General features: G+C 36.4%; 1 protein-coding gene across 2 annotated transcripts in view; it reads right to left on the reverse strand.

Annotated features, from left to right (window-relative positions):
* RNF19A (ring finger protein 19A, RBR E3 ubiquitin protein ligase) overlaps positions 1–24,058 on the reverse strand; it is a 61,408-nt gene that overhangs the window by 6,354 nt on the left and 30,996 nt on the right. For both annotated transcript variants that reach the window (XM_060287180.1, XM_030862998.2), the window contains 6 exons: positions 16,692–16,900; positions 11,902–12,046; positions 10,905–11,067; positions 7,786–7,900; positions 7,117–7,278; positions 1,484–1,697 (listed from right to left, as the gene is read on the reverse strand). In XM_060287180.1, coding sequence (XP_060143163.1) covers positions 1,484–1,697; positions 7,117–7,278; positions 7,786–7,900; positions 10,905–11,067; positions 11,902–11,999 — 752 coding nt within the window. In that variant the 5' untranslated portion in view covers positions 12,000–12,046; positions 16,692–16,900. The remainder of the gene's footprint in view (positions 1–1,483; positions 1,698–7,116; positions 7,279–7,785; positions 7,901–10,904; positions 11,068–11,901; positions 12,047–16,691; positions 16,901–24,058) is intronic.

Below are 24,058 nucleotides of genomic sequence, written 5' to 3' on the forward strand. Positions count from 1 at the left end.
TAGCTGTCTGCCAAGTAAGGTAATAACAGAGTAATACAAAAAGAACATAAAGGATTTTAACTTAAACATGCTCCAATATTCTTACTTATGATGCGGTGCTTTGCTTGCCACACTTCAGTGCAAAACACCAAATCGGAATACATTAAAAACCATTCTACATGACAAATCAGTGCCTCAAAAAATCCTGGGCATCTATATATTAAAAATAGTTCCAAATTTAACACCTGACTCTTTAAAAAAGACATAATAGGGACGTCCCTGGTGGCGCAGTGGTTAAGAATCTGCCTGCCAACGCAGGGGGTACGGGTTCGAGCCCTGGTCCAGAAAGATCCCACATGCTGCAGAACTAAGCCCGTGCGCCACAACCACTGAGCCTGCACTCTAGAGCCTGCACGCCACAACTACTGAAGCCCGTGCACCTAGAGCCCGTGCTCTACAACAAGAGAAGCCACCGTGGTGAGAAGACCGTGCACTACAACAAAGAGTAGCTCCCGCTCACTGCAACTAGAGAAAGCCCTTGTGCAGCAACGAAGACCCAATGCAGCCAAAAACAAATAAATTTATCAAAAAAAAGAGACATAATATACACCACTATAACTTAAGAGTTTGTGTTTAAAAGCACAGTACCTAAAAATAAGATAAACATAACTGATTTATCTTTTTTTTTTTTGCGGTACGCGGGCCTCTCACTGCTGTGGCCTCTCCCGTTGGGAGCACAGGTTCCAGCCGCGCAGGCTCAGCGGCCATGGCTCACGGGCCCAGCCGCTCCGCGGCACGTGGGATCTTCCCGGACCGGGGCACGAACCCGTGTGCCCTGCATTGGCAGGCGGACTCTCAACCACTGCGCCACCAGGGAAGCCCTGATTTATCTTTTAATTCATGTACTCTCCCCTGCGTTTAAAAAAAAACGCAAAGCTAGTAAACAGAAGTAAAGAAAAGTAAATTAAAGAGGAAACAAAAGAAGATAAAAATGCTTTAACTTATCCTACTTATCTACATGGCTTTGGGTAAAAGACTTCGTGAGAATTAAATAACCATTAATACATAAAAGGACCCAGGCAGACTCTCTCGGCCTCAGTTCTTGCATTTCCGGATATCCTGACTCCACCTGCTCCCCCAGGCTTCAGCCAGCGTCTCATTTCCTAACAGCTGTGGCCACCTCCAGAGGTAAGGTCCAAGCTTAATCACTGCCTTTACAGTATTCACCAAGGCAGCTCCAGCACTGACTCATAACATAAAATCTGACAAGTGCAGTGAAAAAAATGGCATGTTATCCCTTAGACTTGGTTTTTACCTCATCAAATCTCCTTACTGTTTACCACTAAATTTCCGTTTTTGAAACCTTACTGTTTTCAACCCTGACACAGTAAGATTATATGTCATCATCATGCTTTGTGTTCAAAACTCTCCTCATCTATAATAATTAATAATTTGTAGTTAAGGCAAAACCAAACCAAACCAAAACAAAGCACAGTTTTCTCACCTGTGAAAACAGTTTACCATGGCACTTCCTGACAGACTCCCTGTGATACTGGCTCCAGCGAGCGCCATGGTGCTGGCCGTTTCACTCAGGTTGTCCCGGATGGCTCCTATTCGATCCATGTGGCTTCCACTTGCACTCAAACTGCCGGTCAAACCACCAACACTTCCCTCCCCTATGCTAGGGTTGTGTCTTGCTTCTGCTACTGAAGTTGTGTCTAAATGCAAATATTTCAAAGAAATTAAATAAGTGTGATTATTGATTTCCCTCTCCATAAAGTCTGTCGTGATTTCAGATAGGACATATTTTCATATAAAGTATAAAACATACACAGGAATAGAAAAGGTGTCTGGAGTCAGGAACACATAACATAACCGTGGGATAAGAGTAAACGGAAATATCTCACAGGGTAAAGTTGGATTAAGGATGCCCTTAGTTTTAAATGGTCACTACAGGCATACCTTGGAGATGTGTATTGTGGGTTTGGTTCCAGACCATGGCAATAAAGCAAATATCACAATAAAGTGGGTCACATGAATTTTTGGGTTTCCCAGTGCATATAAAAGTTATGTTTACACTATACTATAGAAAAGTGTGCAATAGCATTATGTCTAAAAAAAATGTATATACAGTGATTAAAAAATACTTTATTGCTAAAAAAAATGCTAACCATCATCTGACAACTCAGGGTTGCCACAAGCCTTCAATCTGCAAAAAATGCAATTAGCTGCAAAGTGCGATAAAATGAAGTATGCCTGTACTTTACAAGAAAATCAAGAAGATTTAGGAATTCTATAAAGAACCTGATGGTTGAAGAATTTAGCTGCCTTTGAGAAAAATTATGTGACAGTTTTCAATAAGGGTGTTATTTAAAGAGCTTAGTATTCTCTAGGACAATAAGAATGGGCCAAAAGTTGACTTCTTGATATATTCCACAGTTCCGACTGTCTACAAGCTATTTCAAGATCTGATACCACTATATTCCAATCTTACAATACTTTTCACAGGCTTTATATTGGAGGATTTATTTATTTGCTCCAATATTTGAGTTCCTATTATATAACCCAACTCTGTTTCTAAGTACTGGGGACACAGTGGATCAAAGAGACGAACAACCTGCCCTCAAAAAGCTTACACTCTAGTTGGGGAGAGCAATAAATAAAATTATATGGTGATAAATGCTGTGAGAAAAAATAAAGCAGAGTAAAGGGGAGTGAGTAAAAGGCAGTGAGAGTGATGAGGAGTGCGTGTCTGTGTGTGCACACGCAAGCGCCTGTGTACTGTTTTATATAGTATGATCAGAGAAGGCCTCTCTGATTATGTAACACCTGTAGAGACTCAAAGGAAGTGAAGAGGTGAGCCATGAAATTATCTGGGGGAAGAGTATTGCAGGCAGAGGAAACTGCAAGTTTAAAAGCCTATAAGTGGAAGTATGTTTGGCATCCTCAACATTAAGGACAGGTGATATAAGGGAAGAGTTCAGAGATGTAGCTCAGGAAAGACCAGAGGGGGACTTATGGGCCATGGTAGCAACTGTCGATTCCATCCCCCCGCCCCTGGTACAGTTAGAAGCACTGGGAGAATTTTGAACACAAGTTAGATCTAACTTATGTTTTAGAAATATCATTATGTGGAATGGTGAGTGGAAGCTGAAAGCTGATGGATCACTTAAGAGGCTATTACTATAACCCAGGATAAAAGAGAGTAGCTTGGACTAGTGGAATAGCAGTAGAGATGGTGAGAAATGGTGGAATTATGGCTAAATACTGAAGGAAGCAGCAGAACTTGCTGACGGATCAGACGTAGGGTAAAAAGGGAGAAGGGAGAGTCATCATCAGCAAAGGTTTTGGCACAGCAACAGCAAGAATGAAGAGGCTACTAAACAAGGGAAGGATGACTGAGAGGACAACAGGTTTTAGAGTGAAGAGTCTGGTTACAGACTCTTAAGCTTGGAATTCTTGTTAGACGTTCCAGTGCAGCTTAGGTAGAAGAGTTAGATGTATGAATTGAAGTTTAGAGGACAGTTCTAGCCTAAACATAAACTGAAGAGTGGTTTGTCTATATATTATTTAACAGAGGAGATTACCTAGGGAGTGCATGTAGATAAAGAAGAGAAATCTGAGAACTGAGAGCCCTGGGAAACTCCAAAATTTAGAGGTTAGGAGAGGAAAATGAACCAGCAAAGAAAGCTGAGGAGTGGCCAGGAGATATGATGAGATGAGAAGTGGTTATCCAGAAAACAAGTAGAGAAAATGTTTTAAGAAGGAGGGCATGCTCTACCATGTCAGGTGTACTGTTACAGTAAGATGAAAATCAAGAATTGACCACTATATTTGGTAACATGGAGGTGACTGGTGACTCTGCTTTGGTGGAGTGGCAGAGAGGAAATTTTGGAATGGTAGGGACCAAAATCTGATTGGAGTGAGTTCAAGCGACAACGGGAGGTAAGGAAGAGAACATTATCTTTGCACATATGCCTGATTACAGGCAAACCTCAGTTTATTGCGCTTCAAAGATACTGTGTTGGGACTTCCCTGGTGGCGCAGTAGTTAAGAATCCACCTGCCAATGCAGGGGACACGGATTCGAGCCCTGGTCTGGGAAGATCCCACATGCCGTGGAGCAACTAAGCCCGCGCGCCAGAACTACTGAAGCCTGCGTGCCTAGAGCCCGTGCTCTGCAACAAGAGAAGCCACCGCAATGAGAAGCCCATGCACCACAACGAAGAGTAGCCTCCACTCGCTGCAACTAGACAAAGCCCGCGCGCAGCAAAGAAGACCCAACGCAGCCAAAAGTTAATTAATTAATTAATTAATTTAAAAAAGATACTGTGTTTGTTTTTTAAACAAGTGAAAGGTTTATGGCAACCCTGCTTTAAGCAAGTCTATCAGCGCCATTTTCCCAACATCATTTGCTCACTTTGCGTCTCTGTGTCACATTTTGGTAATTCTTGGAATATTTCAAACTTTTTCATTATTATTATATTTGTTATGGCGATCTGCGATCAGTGATCTTTCATGTTACTATTGTCATTGTTTTGGGGTGCCATGAACCGCACCCATATATGACAGCTAACTTAATTGATAAATGTGTATGGGTTCTGACCACTCCACCAATGGGCTGTTCCCCCATCTCTCTCCCTTCTCCTCGGGCCCCCCTATTCCCTAAGACACAACAATATTGAAATTAGGCCAATTAATAACCCTACAATGGCCTCTTAAATGTTTAAGTGAAAAGAAAAATTGCACATCTCTCACTTTAAATCAAAAGGTAGAAATGATTAAGCTTAGTGAGGAAGGTACATTGAAAGCTAGGGCAGGCTGAAAGGCTAGGCCTTTTGTGCCATTTAGCCAAGCTGTGAACACAAAGGAAAAAGTCTTGAAAGAAATTAAAAGTCCTACTCCAGTGAACACATGAATGATAAGAAAGCAAAACAGACTATTGCTGATATGCAGAAAGCTGTAGTAGTTTGGATAGAAGATCAAAACAGCCACAACATTCCCTCAAGCCAAAGTCTAATCCAGAACAAGGCCCTAACTGTCTTTAATTCTACAAAGGCTGAGAGAGGTGAGGACACTGCAGAAGAAAAGTCTGACGCCAGCAGAGTTGGTTCATGAGCTTTAAGGAGAGAAGCCGTCTCCGTAACATAAAAAAGCAAGGTGATGCAGCAAGTGCTGATGTAGAAGCTGCAGCAAGTTATCCAGAAGATCTAGTTAAGATGCTTAATGAAGGTGGCTACACTAAATAACAGATTTTTAATACAGATGAAACACCTTATATTGGAAGAAGATGCTGTTCAGGACTCTCATAGCTAGAGAGGAGAAGTCAATGCCTGGCTTTGAAGCTTCAAAGGACAGGATGACCCTCTTACTAGGGGCCAATGCAGCTGGTGACCTGAAGTGGAAGCCAATGCTCATTTACCATTCCAAAAATCCTAGGGCCCTTAGGAATTAGGCTAAATCTACTCTGCCTGTGCTCTATAAATGGAACAACAAATCCTGGATGACAGCACATCTATTTACAACATAGCTTACTGAATATTTTAAGCCCACTGTTGAGACCTACTGCTCAGAAAAAGAAAAGATTCCTTTCAAAATATTACTGGCTCATTGACAATGCACCTGGTGACCCAAGAGCTCTGATGGAGATGTAGGACAAGATGCCTGCAAACACAACACCCATTCTGCAGCCCACAGATCAAGAAGTCGTTTCAAATTTCAAGTCTTATGATTTAAGAAATACATTCTGTAAGGCTATAGCTGCCACAGACAATGAGTCCTCTGATGAATCTGGACAAAGTAAATTGAGAACCTTCTGAAAAGGATTCACCATCCTAGATGCCATTAAGAACATTCACAGTTTCATGGGAAGTGGTCAAAATATCAACATTAACAGGAGTTGGAAAGAAGCTGATTCCAACTGTCATGGATGACTCTGAGGAGTTCAAGACTTCAGTGGAGAAGGTAACTACAGATGTGGTGGAAAGAGCAAGAGAACTAGAAGCGCAGCCTGAAGATGTGACTGAATTGCTGCAATCTCATGATAAAACTTTCATGAATGAGTAGTTGCTTCTGATGGATAAGCAAAGAAAGTGGTTTCTTGAGATGGAATCTACTCCTGTTGAAGATGCTATGAAGACTGTTGAAATGACAAGAAAGGATGTAGAATATTACATAAACTTAGTTGATAAAGCAGTGGCAGGATTTGAGAGGACTGACTCCAATTCTGAAAGAAGTTCTACTGTGGGTAAAATGCTACCAAACTGCATTGCATGTGAAATCATTCGTGAAAGGAAGAGCCAATTGATACGGCAAACTTCACTGTTGTCGTATTTTAAGAAATTCCCACAGCCACCCCAGCCTTCAGTAACCACCACCCTGATCAGTCAGCAGCCACCAACATCCAGGCAAGACCCTCCACTGGCAAAAAGATTATGACTTGCTGAAGGCTCACATGATTAAAATTTTTTAGCAATAAAGTATTTTTAAATTCAGGTAGATACTTAATATACAGTATAGTGTAAACATAACTTTTATATGCAGTGGGAAACCCCAAAATTCATGTCTTGCTTTATTGTGATATTTGCTTTATTGCGGTGGTCTGGAAGCGAACCTACAACATCTCCAAGGTATGCCTGTACTTCCCTAAGACAATTTCTTTAACGAGAACTGTGGGAATTTCTTTAAAAAGAACACGCACATTTAAAAAAGCTTATTAACTTGTACTCCTAATGGTAGTCTATGAGGGCCTTTATATGTTCCAGTTTTTGTTATAATTCCTATTTCTTTGAATAACATTAGGTTAAAGATATTTTCTACTCATTGGGCATCTGCATTTCTTCTTTTATGAACTGCAGTTCTCTTCTGTCCTTTTATTACTGATTTGTAACATTTTACACAAAATAATCTAGAATTTCTAAGACATTACATTTCCATCGGAGGTTATAGGTACCCAGAACCATCCCACCCTCTTTCATCCATTCACCTTTCCTCAGCAGCTCATTTCTCTGATGTACTTCTGGGTGAATACTATTAGGGCTAGTAAGAGACCAATGGGAATTCTGACTTGCATGTTACCTACAGCCTTACACTATTACTACTAGTACGTACATTTTCTTCCTTTGCTGAAAGGACTTACCTACAGCTGTGTTTGTCCCACCAACATTTATATCATTTTCATCATCAAATTCAATCCTGACTCCTTTTCCATTGCCTGCTGAGACCCCACAACCTCCGCTTCGACAGAGAGAAATCGGAACAACACCATAGACATAAGCTAACATAATAGGAACACCAATACCTAAAGAGGAATTAAATTGGTCATTACAAACCAAAAAATAAATTACAGAAACACACATTTCAGAAAGTCTTTTCAAGAGAAGGTGTACAGGAGAAAAGTGTTAGGGTTCTGCAACTCTTGCCAAAAGCGGATTTACCCAACTATTAAAGGATGCAAGCAGATTCAAAGCTTCTAGCCTCAGGTGACACATATGAGGTTAAAAAAAAGACGTAAATCTTTTTTCTTTTTCAGTGCCAGGGATCTAAACGGTGTTTTGGTGGGGAGGAAGGGATATTAACCACTAATAATTTACCAACTATCCCTAAGGCTAGGCTCTTGAGTTTATATTACTTTTAACCAATATAGTTACAGAATGAGAGGCTATCTGTAGGCTCAAACTGCCCCTAAATAAATAAATGAAGTAACTCTCTTATCTTCAACAATATAATGCTCTGTTTTTCAAAATTCTTCCACAAAACTTTAATTCTATAAAATTTGAGGTAATTAGAATTTTTACGCATTTCTTACCTACAGTTACTGCAGCTACAACTGGAGATACGATTACAGACAATGTTACACCACCTGCTATGGCCAAATTCCGTTTGTGCTTTGAAACATCCTTGCCTTCATATCGATTGTGAATCTTGAATTAAAAAGAAAAATGGGGGTGATGGGTTAAAGAAAAAACACATTACATATTTAATTTAAATGAAATAGACCTACATTTGTTAGAAGTTTAAAGTGATTTACCTTATAATTTCATAGTTAAGTGTCCAAATTCAAGGTAAACATATTATTGTTCTTAAACCATATTCTTATAATTTGCTCCTTATTAATAGTTTGGTTACATAAGACAGTGATTTAATAGATTTTACTCTGTGTTTAATCAATCTTGAGTAAAAGTAGTCCTTATAATCTTACTCAAGAACAGTATAAATCATGTTTTGAGCAAAGAAGAAGGAATTAAGAACATTATTTTCAACATAGTTATGAGTTGGATGTTAGATCAACAGGATTACTTCCAAGAAATGTATCATTCCACAGAATTCTAAATAAGCATCCCTAATTAGTTGGCTCCTAGGAGAGGTTTACACAGTCTCTAAAAAAAAAAAAAAAAAAAAAACCTGACCTTAAAAAGCAGTACTAATAAGCAAACATCACTAAATAGAATCAATTTTTTTCTCAGATCCCTTTTTATGAAGAAAAATGTTATCAAATGACTCAGGATCCTGGGCTCTCATTTACAGCTCAAAGTAAGGGGTACAGAGAGAAAAAAAGAACAAATAATGTTGCCAGAGGACAGGAGTTAGATCTACTTGGCATCTTTGTAGAGTACAGGTGTTGTTAATAAACAGAACTTAATATCACCATGAAAGTTACTTGTGAGATTATTATATGAACTTCAGGAAATAGCTCAGTATCTTTGTTCTTGTGATTTTCAAGGGCTAAAGCTAATAAAGTACATTTCCCCCTGTTTCAAGACAGATTCAAAACAGCCTCAAAAGGGTACAGGTAGTCTCTAAAGTAAAATACTTGACTTAAAAACAATATTACAGATGAGGCATAATAAAGCAATCTATCATTATTATGTGGTTATTTTGAAGGCTGTAAAGTACAATGAGTCTTACGGGATGTATTAAACAGTGAAAAAGCTGGGATGGGGAGGTGGGCAAAACATGCATGGGGAAAGGAACATTTCTATTTCCTAGTCAGAATTCTGTTTCCCAGAACTGACTATATGTTCCAGGGAATGGGTCTCTACACTTCCTAAATAGTCCATACAGGCAGAGATGGCAGACCTTCCCAAAGTACCTTTCATTATCCTTCTAGCTAATACCTGTTCCTCACCACCCCCATTCCTACAAAACTCAGCACTGAAGCAGAAAAAAGACAAAGCTACAAACTGATGGAGCAAACTTGCAAAGGCAGGCTGCCAGGAGAAAGAGTCTTCCAGATAATTCCACATCCTCAAGCACCAATGTTCAATTACAGTGATCATATCATCCCACTACTTCTGGTTCAACTTAATTTTTTCTGTTTTACTATTTTGTGCCACATTTGCTATTTGTTATTGTAAAGAAAGGCTCAGCTTTTAGGTACTTTATCAATTTAATAGGTTTTCCTGGGCTGGTTTATACCCTACACACCCCAGAGAACACTGTTTCAGTGGAAAACTAATTCATCAACTTGCAACCATTTGAGTACAGGTTTGAAAAAAGGAGACTCGTTACTGCACCTAAGACTGAACAATGAGGTAAATAATCTCTCCTCTATAAATTATTTGTAGGTGTATGCAGTACAACAGTCTTTCTTTCCCTTCTACTTCTAAGTATCTGAATAGTTTTGTTTTCGGCAAAACTTTGCTTTGGACAACTTACGAAAAATTATTATAATCAGTATTATGTTTGGGACCTTAAACAATTACCTTCTGAAATAAACATTCGGCCCATAAATATGTTTGTCCTCAGTCTCAAGCTAATTTAAAAAATAGTATGTACTGTTATTTCTGATTATAAAAGTAATATGTGTTGAACATAAAAAAACATGGCTGTTGTATGAAAGAGGATCAGCCTTGTCTTGAGTCCTGAAAGTCAGAACTAGAATTAAATGAAACAATTAAAAGGGAAATGGATTCTGACTCAACATAAGAATTTTCTAACACTTACAGCTCCCTGGCAACAGAATGGGCTGCCTCATGAGTTGGTGGTTTCCCCATCACTGAAGTGCCCAAATGGATAGCTTGAAATTTATCAGGGATCTTATATAAAGAATTTGTGCATCTGGGTTTAAATCCCAGCTCTGCTTCTTCCTGTGTAACTAAAGATAAATTACATAAATTTTCCTAAACTTCAATATTCTAACATATAAATTGCTGTGAGGTTAAAATGAGTCAAAGTATATAAAACATCTACCACACAGTTAGAACTCAACAAATGTTAGTTCCCCTTTTTAAAATTCCTATACTTTGTTCTGCTTGGCTACAGGGTTGGGATTAGATAATTTCTGAGGTTACTTCTCAATTCTGATATTCTACTAATTTAGGCAGCAGCAGACTTCTTAGCCACTTTGTAAATTATCCCTTTAATCTTTCAAAAAAGAATTATTTGCTTAGCCAATGAAGTATCACTCAGGCCAGCAGCAAGTATTGGGTGTTCAGACTTTCACAAAATTGTTGTAATCTACAAAATAGTGTATTTACTAATAGCAGTAATCTGAAGAAAACAAAAGCTTTGAATTCAAGTTGGAAATAATTCAGGAACTGGCTAATTATTCTTTGCCTGAGGGCATATGTTATTTCTCTATTAACCTTATAGACCTGACTTTACAAGGACATACCCATGAGAAAAAATGTCAGGTGTGGATTCTTTAATATTTTATATGTAAAGTTTATAATGCAAATGTACTGAAGATTCAGATAATTTTAAAGCAAGTCTACTTTTTATGCATACATATAAGCTTGCCAAACACTGAAAATTTATTACCTTATGAAAAAACAGTAACCGTTTTACACTTAAGATACCAAAAATGACCTTTGTCTTTCAAAACAAATAAATAAAAAAACAAAACAAACACAAAGCAAAACCATCAATCCTAAATCTAAAGATTTAAAATAAGATAATAAATTAACAAGGAATCAAGCATTTTACCTTACGGCCCACATATACAGGAATGCCAATAATCATGGCAGGGATAGCAATGCCAGCTATTAAAGCAATTCCTACGGGAGCACCAACAAGTGTTCCCAGCTGCCACAATATTTTCTTCTTTCGGCTCCAGGGTTTCTTCCCCCAAAAAGTACATCCTGATGGACTAAAGGAAAAAATTACAGTGTAAAGTAACTGTTGCAAAACATCACAGTAACAATTTACTACAATACATTCAGCAATAACTATAAAAGAATTCTCAAATTTAGGAATGAGGATTTTTTCCCCCTTTCTTTGAATTCTGAGTTTACTAAAAGCTAAAATATCAAGGTAAGCACCACCATAAATTACATTGAAAGGATACTGATAACTGGGATTCAGGTTAAACATTTATCCCTAGTCCTCCATTAGCCTCAAAACCTTAGGTTAGTTTTGGAAGAGTAAATTAATGCAAAATATGCTTATTTTATCCCTGTTTTAGGCACATAATTATCTGATTATATCATAAACTCACTTAGTGGCCTAAATGAGGAAATTTATGAGAAAATTAAATGGAAATATTTATGACCTACCATAATTACATGGGGTATTAAATGCTAACTTTCTAGTTTAACAAAAAACAAAGCCGGGAATTCCCTGTCAGTCCAGTGGTTAGGACTTGGCGCTTTCACTGTCAGGCCCAGGTTCAATTCCTGGTCGGGGAACTAAGATTCCACAAGCTGCGCGGTGCAGCCAAAAAACAAACAAACAAAACAAAGCCAAACAAAAAAAAAGAAGAAATTTCCATTTCCTATTTTTGACTAGTTATTAATCTCAAATGACTGGCACAATAATTGGGTTCCTATTAAATTTATATAGCTAGAATAAAATAGATCTCTTCAAGTATCATATAAATTCCAAGCTTAAGAATACTAAGGATAATGCTGTTTCCAAAAAAAGTCCTTTTGTCTTACAATATAAAATTATATTTAGATATAAATAGCCCCTTCTATAAGCTTACCTTAGATAATGTAAATCCGAGATTTCTTTCATACACAACCAACAAAACTCACAACCACAGACAGCACATGTCATGTGATTACAACTCCCATCATTCATCTTTATTATATAAGCAGCACACCGTGGACATGGTTTTATATCATCAGCTATTAAGAAAATAGACATGTTTAGTATACAAGACTGGTCTAAAAATAACAATTTCTAGTAGATAATTATAGCACTGCCAAAATATCTTAACATGTATGGTTTGTTAACCGATAGCTTTAGCCTGCTAATTTTAGTATATAAAGCACTTTTTTTTTCCCTTCCAAGGAAAGGAACATATTTTACATTAAATTTTCAAACTGTAAACATTTTTCCAACAGTAGCAGAACAATGAGAATAAAGAATAACAAAATAATAAAAAGAGAAATGAGAACCAAGGGCAGCTCGAGGCAAACCGGGAACTATATAAAGTTTGTCTTTGTCCCCACCCCATAGCTGTCTTCAATGAGCAGCACTTCAAGTTCTAGGACTTGTCTAACCATCTCCACTTAAATTAAATGTAGATATTCTGTATACTATTCCTTTAGTGAATGAATACTAACAGCAAGTGACAATTTGATAGTAACCTGAAGCACTACATAAAAATAGCACTATGAGTTTACTCCTCTCTTCTAGGTAACATCAACTATAGGCACTGTAAAAATAATACAGGTATCTGTAGAAAAGCAGCCTTTTTCTCGTATTTTAATTCATACAATAGATAGATGAGCCTTGCAAAGAATCAGAACTCAGATAAAAGGGAGGAGGTAAGAGGTTAAGTACGGGTTGTATGGTTATAAACACTTAATGGAAAATAGTTTCAGAATTAAAGCAACCATTTGTTGGTTATGCTCATGACTGTTTTTAATTAGTTAACGTCGTCCATTTTATTCATTTATTCAAATGCTGTGGTATGCTTCGTGTATAGTAATATGGTTACAATGCACAAAGATGCCAAGTTACAATCAAGTGGTACATAACTTTAGGAATCGCTGACACAGAATAAGAGTTATCTCAAATTATGCAACTATTTTGAACTTTGGCATCTATTTAAATAGCAACCAGTAATTATTTACTGTTACTAGTAATCACCTGTATTTTCGAACTACACATAAGACAGTTAAGAAAAGATATGTATAGTGCAAGCCACTGAATTCAAGTATTTGTTTCAATTTCTTACATGATAAGCATTAAGCTATATTCTATTTTCCTTTCTACAAGTTTTATGGTCAAATTTTACCTGTGCTTTATCAGTGAATTCAGGTTTCCTTAGCGCTTCATTTAGGGCCAAAGCTGTTTTTTAACTTAAGAACTGGTCGATGCTCACAATTACTGTTTTAACGATTCAAACAATTTTGAGCAAACTGACAACTCTATGCAGCCAGACCAAAACACATAATTACTAGAATATAAAAATTTAAAAATCCATAAGTCATGATTTAAACGATCCAAAGAACACAAAGTCTGCATGAAAATGTTTTTAACACTGGGCATGAATGAAAAAAAGCTGGCTTTTATAGCTAATATAATAGCTAGTACATTAAAGAAATGCTAATACTCTGCTTAAGTGGCATATTAATTGATAAACTTCCTCATTTCAGAGTATTCTCAAATAGTAAATATCCCAATTAGTGGTGAGAGTAAAAAGACTCAGGCTTTGGCTCTGACATATGCAATCTTCAGAACAAACTGACAGGTGATATTCCCATTCATTTTCATGGTTCTAAAAACACAAAAAGGCCTTTTAATATGCTAAGATTACATGTTAGAGAATTAACACCATAAGCAATCTAATGATATATGTCTCTTTTATATATTTGTACTTGCATGCTTTCACTCTCTGCATACTTGTTTGTCTACAAAAAGCTGTTTTGTCTGCTTTGTCTCGTTTCTGGAACAACAAACTGGAAAAAAAAATTTTTACTGTGCACATTAGATAATGTATTTCTCTCAAAATAGTCTCCAAATGCAAAAATCCTAAATAAAACTGTTTTAATGATTAGATGGTCAAATGATGCCCCACTCCCCAAGCATCAATTAATCCACAGCTCCTTTATACAAAAAAAAAAAAAATGTTTTCCATTTCTATTTAAAGTGTTTGGCAAAGCTTTTGTCTTTTTAAATTACTATATTTCTATTTGTTGTTAAAATATGTGCCATTGTCATATTAAGAAGAAAACACTGGGTTACCAAATATTATGTTCTCAAAAATTGTTTTAAAACTCCCCTGCCCCTGCAACATTGCCTATAAAGACTTAAAACAAAATGTTAACAGTGAATATCTTTAGGGGTGGTAGTAATAGGGGATAGGGGTAGGTGGGGAGCTGAGCCAATTAAATATATTTTTATAAAGGGGGAGAAACATGGTAACAAAAATGAAAAATATGTGTTTCATTTAAAATGCAGTAACTCAAAGTGTGTTAACTCCCTGGTAGCTATAAGAGTCTCATGTAGATGCAATACTGTCAGAGTTTAAAGACAAATATAATCATAATAGAAATTATTTAATGTACCATATAATTAAGCATACTTATTTAACTTCAGGTAACTGATTAGAAAGAAATAGCCAACCAATTATTATACCAAGCAATTATTATTAAAAGTGCAGACTATTTTTTAATGTATCATGACAACGAGAGACCAAAAAACACCACGATACCCAGAACAACAGGAATTAATAAAACTATTTCAGATGGTAGTTTACTTTCCTCTTGTCTTTCCACAAGTCAGTGAAAAGCCAAGTTCAAAGTTTTAATTTTTTTATAGATTACATCAAGGAAACTACCACTAAACTTTTGTTCTGAAAGCTTTTATTTTTGGAACACTGTAGGTGAAAATGCATGTACCTTATATTTTCAGAACAATGAGATAAGATTTTTAAATCAACATGGAAAAATTCCAAATGAAGTTTATTTTTTAAAATAATCACCTTGGGAGGGAGGCTATTCCAACAATGCTACTATTTAACTCAATTCATTTGGAAGTTTTTCTTTCATAATTACTTTCAAAGCTACTTTATATATATAAAAAGTCACACTCATGATCATATAAGCACATCTGACTTTGGATCCACACCAAACCAGTGATTCAACTTGGCATGTTACTCTAGGTGTTAAACTTAGCTGCAACGGAACTTTTGGTTATCCCCAGAAATCAAACTCACATTAAAGGGATAATTTTAAGTGAACGTATAAGGGTTATGACCAGTAAGGCATTCCAGGACAGCACTGCTAAATAAACATAAAATCCCCCACGATGACTATAAGGAAGACCAACATTCTCTGGGATGTGACTAAATCATGATGTTTACTTTAAAATTAATAACAAAAGTCATCTCTTAGCCATTTCTTTTCTTTTTTTTTTTTCCTTTAATGATGGTTCAGATATATGCAAATCTCTAGCAGGGGACTGTGGTTTGTCTAAGTTTCCCTATCTCATATAGCCAAAGCACTTACTATGAGCTAGGAAATGTTTCAACCTTATGGATTTAAGTATTATTAGTATCTTTATCTTATAGATGAGGCAAGTAACTTGCTCAGGGTCACACAGAGAATAAGTGAAGAAGCTGGAATTCGAATCCAGACGATGATTCCAGAGTCCATTCTCCTACTCTATATGTCTGTGTGTCCTGTAAGCAATAAATATCCATCCCCAGTTAGAGAAGAGGGATATCATTTCCAAGGGGACCACTTAATAGCTATAGCTGACTCTACAGAGGACAGTTTAGGTATACTCAGGTCCTCTCTGAATTGCTTCTGAACCAATATCTACAGATTATTATTAATACCTTTGGAGTTCTACCCCAAATCTTTAGGAAAGGAAATAAAACAAGTCAACCAGTGAACAAGCAAGAAAATCCATGTCCATTGTATAAAATATTAAGTGTTGAATTTAAAGTTTATTTAATTTTAAATTCAACTTTAAATATTAAGACTTTTTTTTCTAGTAGCATAAAGTACATGACTATTTTAATACACTGCTGGTAGGAATGTAAATTATTTTCTTGATAAATTTCTGTATTTTCCAAGTTTTTTCCTTTTATAATCAATGAAAAAAGTTAATATTTTTCTAAAAATGACTGAAGTTCCAATAAACAGTGAAAATTCTACGAAATATTAGTTTTTTTGAATTTTTATTCAAAGAACATTAAGATGGTCAGACTTTTTAAAAATTTTTTTAAGATTTATGAGATGTATATGTTTGCTCATGTACAGATCTCCAAGTAATTTTTAAACTCCTAGCCAAAGACACAAAGTTCTTAGTGTACTCCTCACCAAGGTATGATTCTGAATCCCTGATCCTGGAATTGGTAATATCTGTAAATAAAAATTGTATTTCACAAAACATGTAAATGAAAAGGATTCCAAAAATAAATACTGTTTTAAATCTGTAACTGGGTGATATTTATACAATGAGAAATAATCTCTAAGGGTAATATATTCAAAATTAATATATTTTTTAAAATAGTTGCTAAGCTTTGCATAAAACACCTTTATAAACATCAGTTTCAGACCACCTTCAGCTATCAGTTATATAAATCATCACTGACACTTCCTTTCTTCCTTTTTTTTTGGACAATAAAATCTTTCCAACTCAATACCACTTTCTTCTACAGAAAGAATGAGTGCTTCTGGGACAGAAATGCTAACACGTAAAACACTTTAGAAAATTGAAAGGATATAAGGACTGAATATTACATTTTTAAATTAAAATAACTGGTGTTCTATATGTGTCAAATATTTACTAGAAGAAGTTAGATGTAAATACCTGCTGCTCCAGACTCTTGACTATAACTAATGGACGAAGAACGTATAGTTCTCAGACGTAAACTCTGGGCTCTCTCCTGTCGAGCAGCATCACAGGTCTGATTGGGGTGCCAAATCTGTTTACAGTGGTAGCAAAACTCTGTTCCACAGCCTTCTCGCCCACAAGTTAATTTTGGACAGCTAGCACATCCGAATGCTATCACAGCATACCTTTACAGAACAAGAAAAAAGATTTAAAATGTGATGTAAAATAAGAGATACTCATTAAGTAAAAATACTATCCAATTTAAATGCTATTTCAGAAAAAGTTTTCTATTTATGCATGAGCTAACAGTCAGAAACCCTAAAACTATCTATCAATATAAAAATGGGGAAAAAATAAACAGTTCACAAATGAAGACATATAAATGCCTAAAAAAATTATTAAAGTTTAATTTTCAACTTTTAACTTTCAACTTTAGGACACCAAACTGTATATATAGCCTAGTCCTAATTTTATAAAAATTCTATTAAGTTAGTATTATATGCACATAGAAAAGACTAAAAAGAAATATACCAAAAGTCTTAACAGTAGTTTCCCTGGTATTAGGGTTTTTTCTTCTTTATATACTTACATATTTCTAATTTTTACAACTACTTGTTAATGCTAAAATCAGAAAGATAAAAAAATTACCTATTTAAAATTATAATGACTATGGATCAGCTATACCTATCAGCAAATGAGGCCAATTCATACATTTTGTGAATATCTTGTGTTTATGCATAGATTCTCATATTTTTGTTTTTAAGATGCATGGCAGAAGTTGTCTTTGGTGCCAATCTCCTAATAAAAGGTACACAAACTCTAATTTCTCCATCAGGAAATTTGTTACTTTGCTTCAGAAAAAAAACCTGAGAACAGCAGATTTGTGACTAATATCTATTTTCTGAGTTAATATTTTTGGCACTTTAAGAATTTCTGACTTAAAATAAATTCTGGGCACTCTTAGACATTTATCCCAGAGAAATGAAAACTTAAGTTTACACAAAAGCCTGTATACAAATGTTCACAGCAGCTTTATTTGTAATAGCCCCAAAACTGGAAACAGCCCAGATGTCCTTCTTCAACAGGTGAATGGTTAAACAAATTGTGATGCATATATACCATGGGATACTACTCAACAACAAAAAGGAACTACTGATACACTTAACTTGGATGAATCTCTGCGGTATTATGCTGAGTGAAAAAAGTCAGTCTCAAACAGTTACATACTTTATGATTCTATTTTTTTTTTTTTTTTTTTGAGGTACGCGTGCCTCTCACTGCTGTGGCCGCTCCCGTTGCGGCTCCGGACGCACAGGCTCAGCGGCCATGGCTCATGGGCCCAGCCGCTCCGCGGCATGTGGGATCCTCCCGGACCGGGGCACGAACCCCGTGTCCCCTGCACCGGCAGGCGGACTCTCAACCACTGCACCACCAGGGAAGCCCTATGATTCTATTTATATAACATTTTTGAAATGACAAAATTTTAGAAATGGAAAACAGATCAGTGGTGGCCAGCAGTTAGGAATGGGGTGGGGTCAAGGAGCAGGCAGGAGCGAGGTGGATGTATTTAAAAAGAGCAATATGAGGGATATTTGTTGTGACAGAATTGCTCAGTACCTTGACTATGGTGGTAGATATGGATACACAAACCTACAGGTGATAAAATGGTATATAACTAAATACACACACAAAGATAAATACAAGTAAAACTGGGGAAGTCTGAATAAGATAGGTAGATTGTATCAATATTGATATCCTAGTTGTGATATTGCTTTATAGCCTTGCAAAATGGTACCACGGAGGAAAACTGTTTGAAGGATATAAAGAATATCTCTGTATTATTTCTTACAACTACACATAAATCTACAATCATCTCAATAAAACTTTCAATTAAAAAAGCCTAGTGTTTGAAAGAGAAACAAACAAGTCATCTATGCATAAGAGGCTTTTGTAAATATCAAACATTTTGCCTAGAAATTTAGGCGAGTTTTTCAGGGCTCCTCTTCTTACTGGAATAAAATTTAAATAATAGTTGTAACAGAGATTTTTATTGAATTTCAAGATAATCTATTAAATTATGCAAAATGTTAGGAGTAAGGAAGTTCCTCCAATTTTGGACCTCTTGCTTCCTTAGTATCTCACCCTTTAAACTTAAATTTTACATATGAAATTCCAATTTATTTATTTATTTTTGCGGTACGCGGGCCTCTCACTGCTGTGGCCTCTCCCGTTGCAGAGCACAGGCTCCGGACACGCAGGCCCAGCGGCCATGGCTCACGGGCCCAGACGCTCCGCGGCATGTGGGATCCTCCCGGACCCGGGCACGAACCCGTGTCGTCTGCACCAGCAGGCGGACTCCCAACCACTGCACCACCAGGGAAGCCCCCAATTTATTTTTGATAGGCCATTTTCCAACTACCATTGTCTATCATAAATGTGTTCTAACACGACTGAATTAAAGGCAATTTAAACCAACACAGGGTAATCTAGGAAAGTTCCATTTCCCTGACCGCTTATTCATTGGAGTCTCAATAAAAAGAAAGTAATTCTTGAAAGACTCTTTATTTTCTCCCAAGTCATAATCTAAAGCAGTCTTTATAATAGTAGTAATTTCAGTAAAAGGGAAATGGCATTCTCTTCTAAACCTCTTCTCTATCCTACTTTTTCTTGAAAAAAGGAGGGAAGGCGAGAGACAGAATGCGGAAACCCGTGTGTGTGTAGGGGACTATGTTATGACCAACTATTTTTTTAAGTCAGTCACAATTTATAAAAGCAGAAGAAAAGTTTAGACTACCAAACTCCACTTCTACCACTTATTACCTGTATAATTTTATGTAAGCTACGCAATCTCCCTACAACTAAGTTTTCCCAAACATAAAATAGGGATTCACTAAAGTTTGGCTTAGCCTCAGTATTCAGCCAAAAACAGCTTCAGCTTTGGCCTTGACCTTTAGAAGGCCAAATAAGCAAATGACTGCTTCAATGACATTTCTAGTACCTCTGCATTTATGCTTGATTAATGACCATTATCATTTCTACATCTATATAAATAATGTAAGTAAAAAGCTTACTGCTTTATATGGTGAAATCTTACTGAACAACTGAAGTGTAAATGTACACCGTGCTGCAAGAATAAAATGCAGTAATTCTTAGTGATGATTGTGAAAGCCAAATTTAGACACAAGCTTAAGAACTTCCAAATAATTAAATAGGGAAACAGATTTACAGTAAATATGAACATCGAGATTGCTTTAACTAGATAAATCTAGGAAGAAAATATTCTTTCTGGGAAAACAAATATTCATAAAAATATATGAGGTAGATTAGCAGAAATTGGGCTATATCATAATTCTAACCTTTGTAGAGGCTGTTCAGTGTACTAGTATATCACTAAGCAAAACTTTTAAGAACTGACTTAATTTCTAGTTAGTGATTTAGGCTATCTAGAGACAGCCTTTCAAGAAAAAGCCCTTTTAGGGAATTCTTCACATCTTGACAAGAAGAATTAAAAGCAGAATGTCAATTTTGCCATTTCAAAATTTCACAAGTTCCAAAATCTGGCAAAATACCCATAAAAACATGAAGGGTTATGGCGAAAAAACTGAGGACTCATATTTTCTTTTCAATAATCAGATTTCCAAAGAGCTTTATAAACTGCTTTAAGATAAAAATTACTTAAAGTTTTGAGTCTAGAGACTTAAGCTTGTTGAAAATGACTGCTTATAGATATCTATTTAGAATTTTTAAAATATGCAGTGTAATTACCGGGAGCAAACTAACAGCTGACATGTTAGCTAATTAGTTAATTACCATTCCCGCATCATGATGTCAAACATTTAATATGATGGCTAATTTTAAAAAATTCTTAAAATAAAATTTTATATTTATTCCTGTATCTCAAAAGTTCATCACTGGTGATATTTGACTTTGACCTTGGATGAATACTGATTAAACATCTGGCCACTTGGCTTTTGTGAAAATGTAGATTTTGATGTATCTCAAAAATTAGGACATAATAGGGCTTCCCTGGTGGCACAGTGGTTAAGAATCCGCCTGCCAATGCAGGGGACACGGGTTCGAGCCCTGGACCAGGAAGATCCCACATGATGCGGAGCAACTAAGCCCGTGCGCCACAACTACTGAGCCTGCACTCTAGAGCCCGTGAGCCACAACTACTGAAGCCCACGCGCCTAGAGACTGTGCTCTGCAACAAGAAAAGCCACCACAATGAGAAGCCTGCGCACCACAACGAAGAGTAGCCCCTGCTCGCCACAACTAGAGAAAGCCCGCATGCAGCAACGAAGACCCAACGCAGCCAAAAATAATAAATTAAATAAATTTTTTTAAAATTAGTAATAACAAAAAGTTATGTTGTTTAAATAAAACACTGTGTGTGTGTGTGTGTGTGTGTGTGTAGGGAGGGAGGGAGAGAAAGAGAGGAGAGAGAAAGAGGAGAGAGAGGTGGGGGAAAGGAAAAGAGAGAATTAGTTTACAGCACATCATATGTACTCAAATGTTAGAGATAAAGTACATCAAACTTGTTTTATGCTACTCTGCAGTATTTTTTTTTTTTTTTTTTTTTTGCGGTACGTGGGCCTCTCACTGTTGTGGCCTCTCCCATTGCGGAGCACAGGCTCCGTACGCGCAGGCTCAGCAGCCATGGCTCACGGGCCCAGCCGCTCCGCGGCATGTGGGATCTTCCCGGACCAGGGCACGAACCCGTGTCCCCTGCATCGGCAGGCGGACTCTCAACCACTGCGCCACCAGGGAAGCCCTGCAGTATTTTTTTAAATAGAAAAGCTAAGATGTCCTACCCCAGAGCTAAACATTTAAGTCCCATTCAATCTAAGCAAATTCCAAAGAAAAACAGGATTATCTTTAACAATACTAACCAAATATTTTCATGACTGTGAATTTTGATAACTATAAAAGTTAGGGTATTTTGTCTAGAACCTTTTTCTTATGCTAACAATTATTGAGAGTTTACTATGTAAGTGTTCCGTTTTCATACACATTCAATCTTAGTAACTGTGTTAAGCACATTCTATTATATATTGAGCAATTAAATGTACCTAGCATTCACATATTTTGAAAACAGAATGTCAGGACTCTTGAAGATGATTTTCATTGTGTGGGAGCCAAACTTATTTTCCACTGGAGAACAGCTCTCAAATTATAATGGAAGCAAATGGTAAAACTAAATTAAATACAAAATATTTGCTTTAAAGAAAAATTTCAATGCTCTAATGCATTAGGTATTATTTGAGAAAATAACAGGCTCAGCAGAAGGTCACAGAAATAACTGAATAATACTAGTTAACTAAGTAAACATCTCTGGCTTAAAGAGTACACAAATCTTGGTTCAGAAGATAGTTCCATTTCCTTCTATGATCCCTTATTTAACTCAGGTCTTACTTTCTGTCTCTATTTTTCAGCTGAAGATCTCTAGTTACTTGAAATGTTTAAACATTCCTACTTAGCAGCAGTGGAGGGATAGGAAGAAAGTGGGAAAGACGGAAAAGGACTGAAACAGGCAGTTTTTCCAGAAATATTTTCTATTTGTTGGATTGTTAATAGGTGAAACATACTAAGAAAGAACTCAATGGTCAAGTTAGGGACATGCTAAGCAAAATTAAAGTACTTTTTTGTTTGTTTTTTTACTATAGGATTTGCTAAAATAATTTTTAACATACCAATAATGTACATATATAGTAAACATTATTTTCCAAATTTATTTGACCATGACATGTGTTTCCTGGGAGTGTTTCACAGTACTAGAGTTCCACAAATTAGCAGTGAGGAGGTAGGAATACCAACTAGGGTCGTATACTCTGCCTAGAGCAAATTCCTCATGAAGGAACAAGTAAGAACAACAAACTATACCAAACATGAAATGGAATCCTAAGAAAGATATAATAGTCTCAATAAAATTTTTAATTAAAAAATGAGAAAAAAGAAAAGAAAGATTATCCAGGAGTCCAAGATAACTTTTCCCCCAAAAGCACAAAGCTTCAACACAACCTTTAAAGAACAAAGAAAATATAATCAGAAATACCAAAATTACTTGATCCAGTTAAGGGGAAAAGTCAAGTTTTATATTCAAATCAACAGGCTCATGATCCCATTAGCAAGAAGTTACTATTATTCCGTGGAAAAGGAGTGACTTAATTAATATATTTGAGAGACGGTTTAGACAAAGTGAGGCTCATCTCCTGGTTCCCCCTTTCAGGATCTGCTTTCCTAGAGAGGATGCTTTCTGTTCTGCTTTCAAGTACATGCTGTAGGGGAGGGGAGGTCTACGGTTGTAGAGAACCGCCCAGATTATTTGCAGAAGTCTGTCTAATTTCAGGGTGGAGTGTTAGGCCATTTGGGATGCATATCTAAAGCTAACTTCTTTAGCTAATTAAAAGAAGTAAAAGAAAGCTGATATGTCTCCTGTGTCTTATGTATCAACTCGGTTCTTGTTTTCTCAGACATATGTATTGTTTCCTCGGGAGAAAATCAAAGTTGGACCTGTTCTCTGTTCTAAAAGGTTAGCCTACAAAAGCATTTCCAGCATGTCAAAAGATGGGCAAGTTATGGCTAAAACTCTTCTTTGGAGGACGGGAATGAGAGTCATATAGATAGAATAAAATTCTAAAAATACATGTTCCTTAGTTCCTAAGCCTATGGTGCCACTCCATTATGAACAGTGTCCATTATGAACAGTATCTTCCACCAGAGTAAGTTATTATTTAGAGCCATTTAAATGTCAGTAAATCAGCTCAAAGCTTAACAAACCTGATTATAATTGAGCACACCGCTTAAAAATGGTTTATTAACTGTTCCTAAGACATACGATTTACATTAATGGCATATATTCAGATTTGTTCATTCAATAACACTTTATCGAGCATGTGGTTAACCTGTGGTTATAAAGAAAAAAATACTTTTTATTTTTACTGTTGAGGGGCTCACAGACATTAAATCATTAACTATATTCTAGTATAATAAATGTTCCTGCATATTCAAATCTCCCCAGTAAAGTCAAAAGCACTCACATGAGATGACATGGATAATGTGTGCTAGTAGAAGGGTAGTCTTAGCCAATTGAAACAAGTGATGACAGAAACCAAGATGCCAGTTTTTTGCTATCTGCCTAGACAATGTACAAACTAAGCCTCCTAGGCAGAGGTAATAGATATTTTTATCCAAGGCAGGTCTTATGCTTCCCCTCCTACATGTCCCTCACTGTAATTCTTTTCCTCAGCCATGGCCAGATTTTTCTCTGAACCTGTATAAACTGGCATGTTCTAGAAGCAGTCCAGATAACTTCACCCCGGTTAAATCACAGCACACAGGTT

This window comes from Globicephala melas, chromosome 17, assembly GCF_963455315.2.
Source record: "Globicephala melas chromosome 17, mGloMel1.2, whole genome shotgun sequence".
Lineage (NCBI taxonomy): Eukaryota > Metazoa > Chordata > Mammalia > Artiodactyla > Delphinidae > Globicephala > Globicephala melas.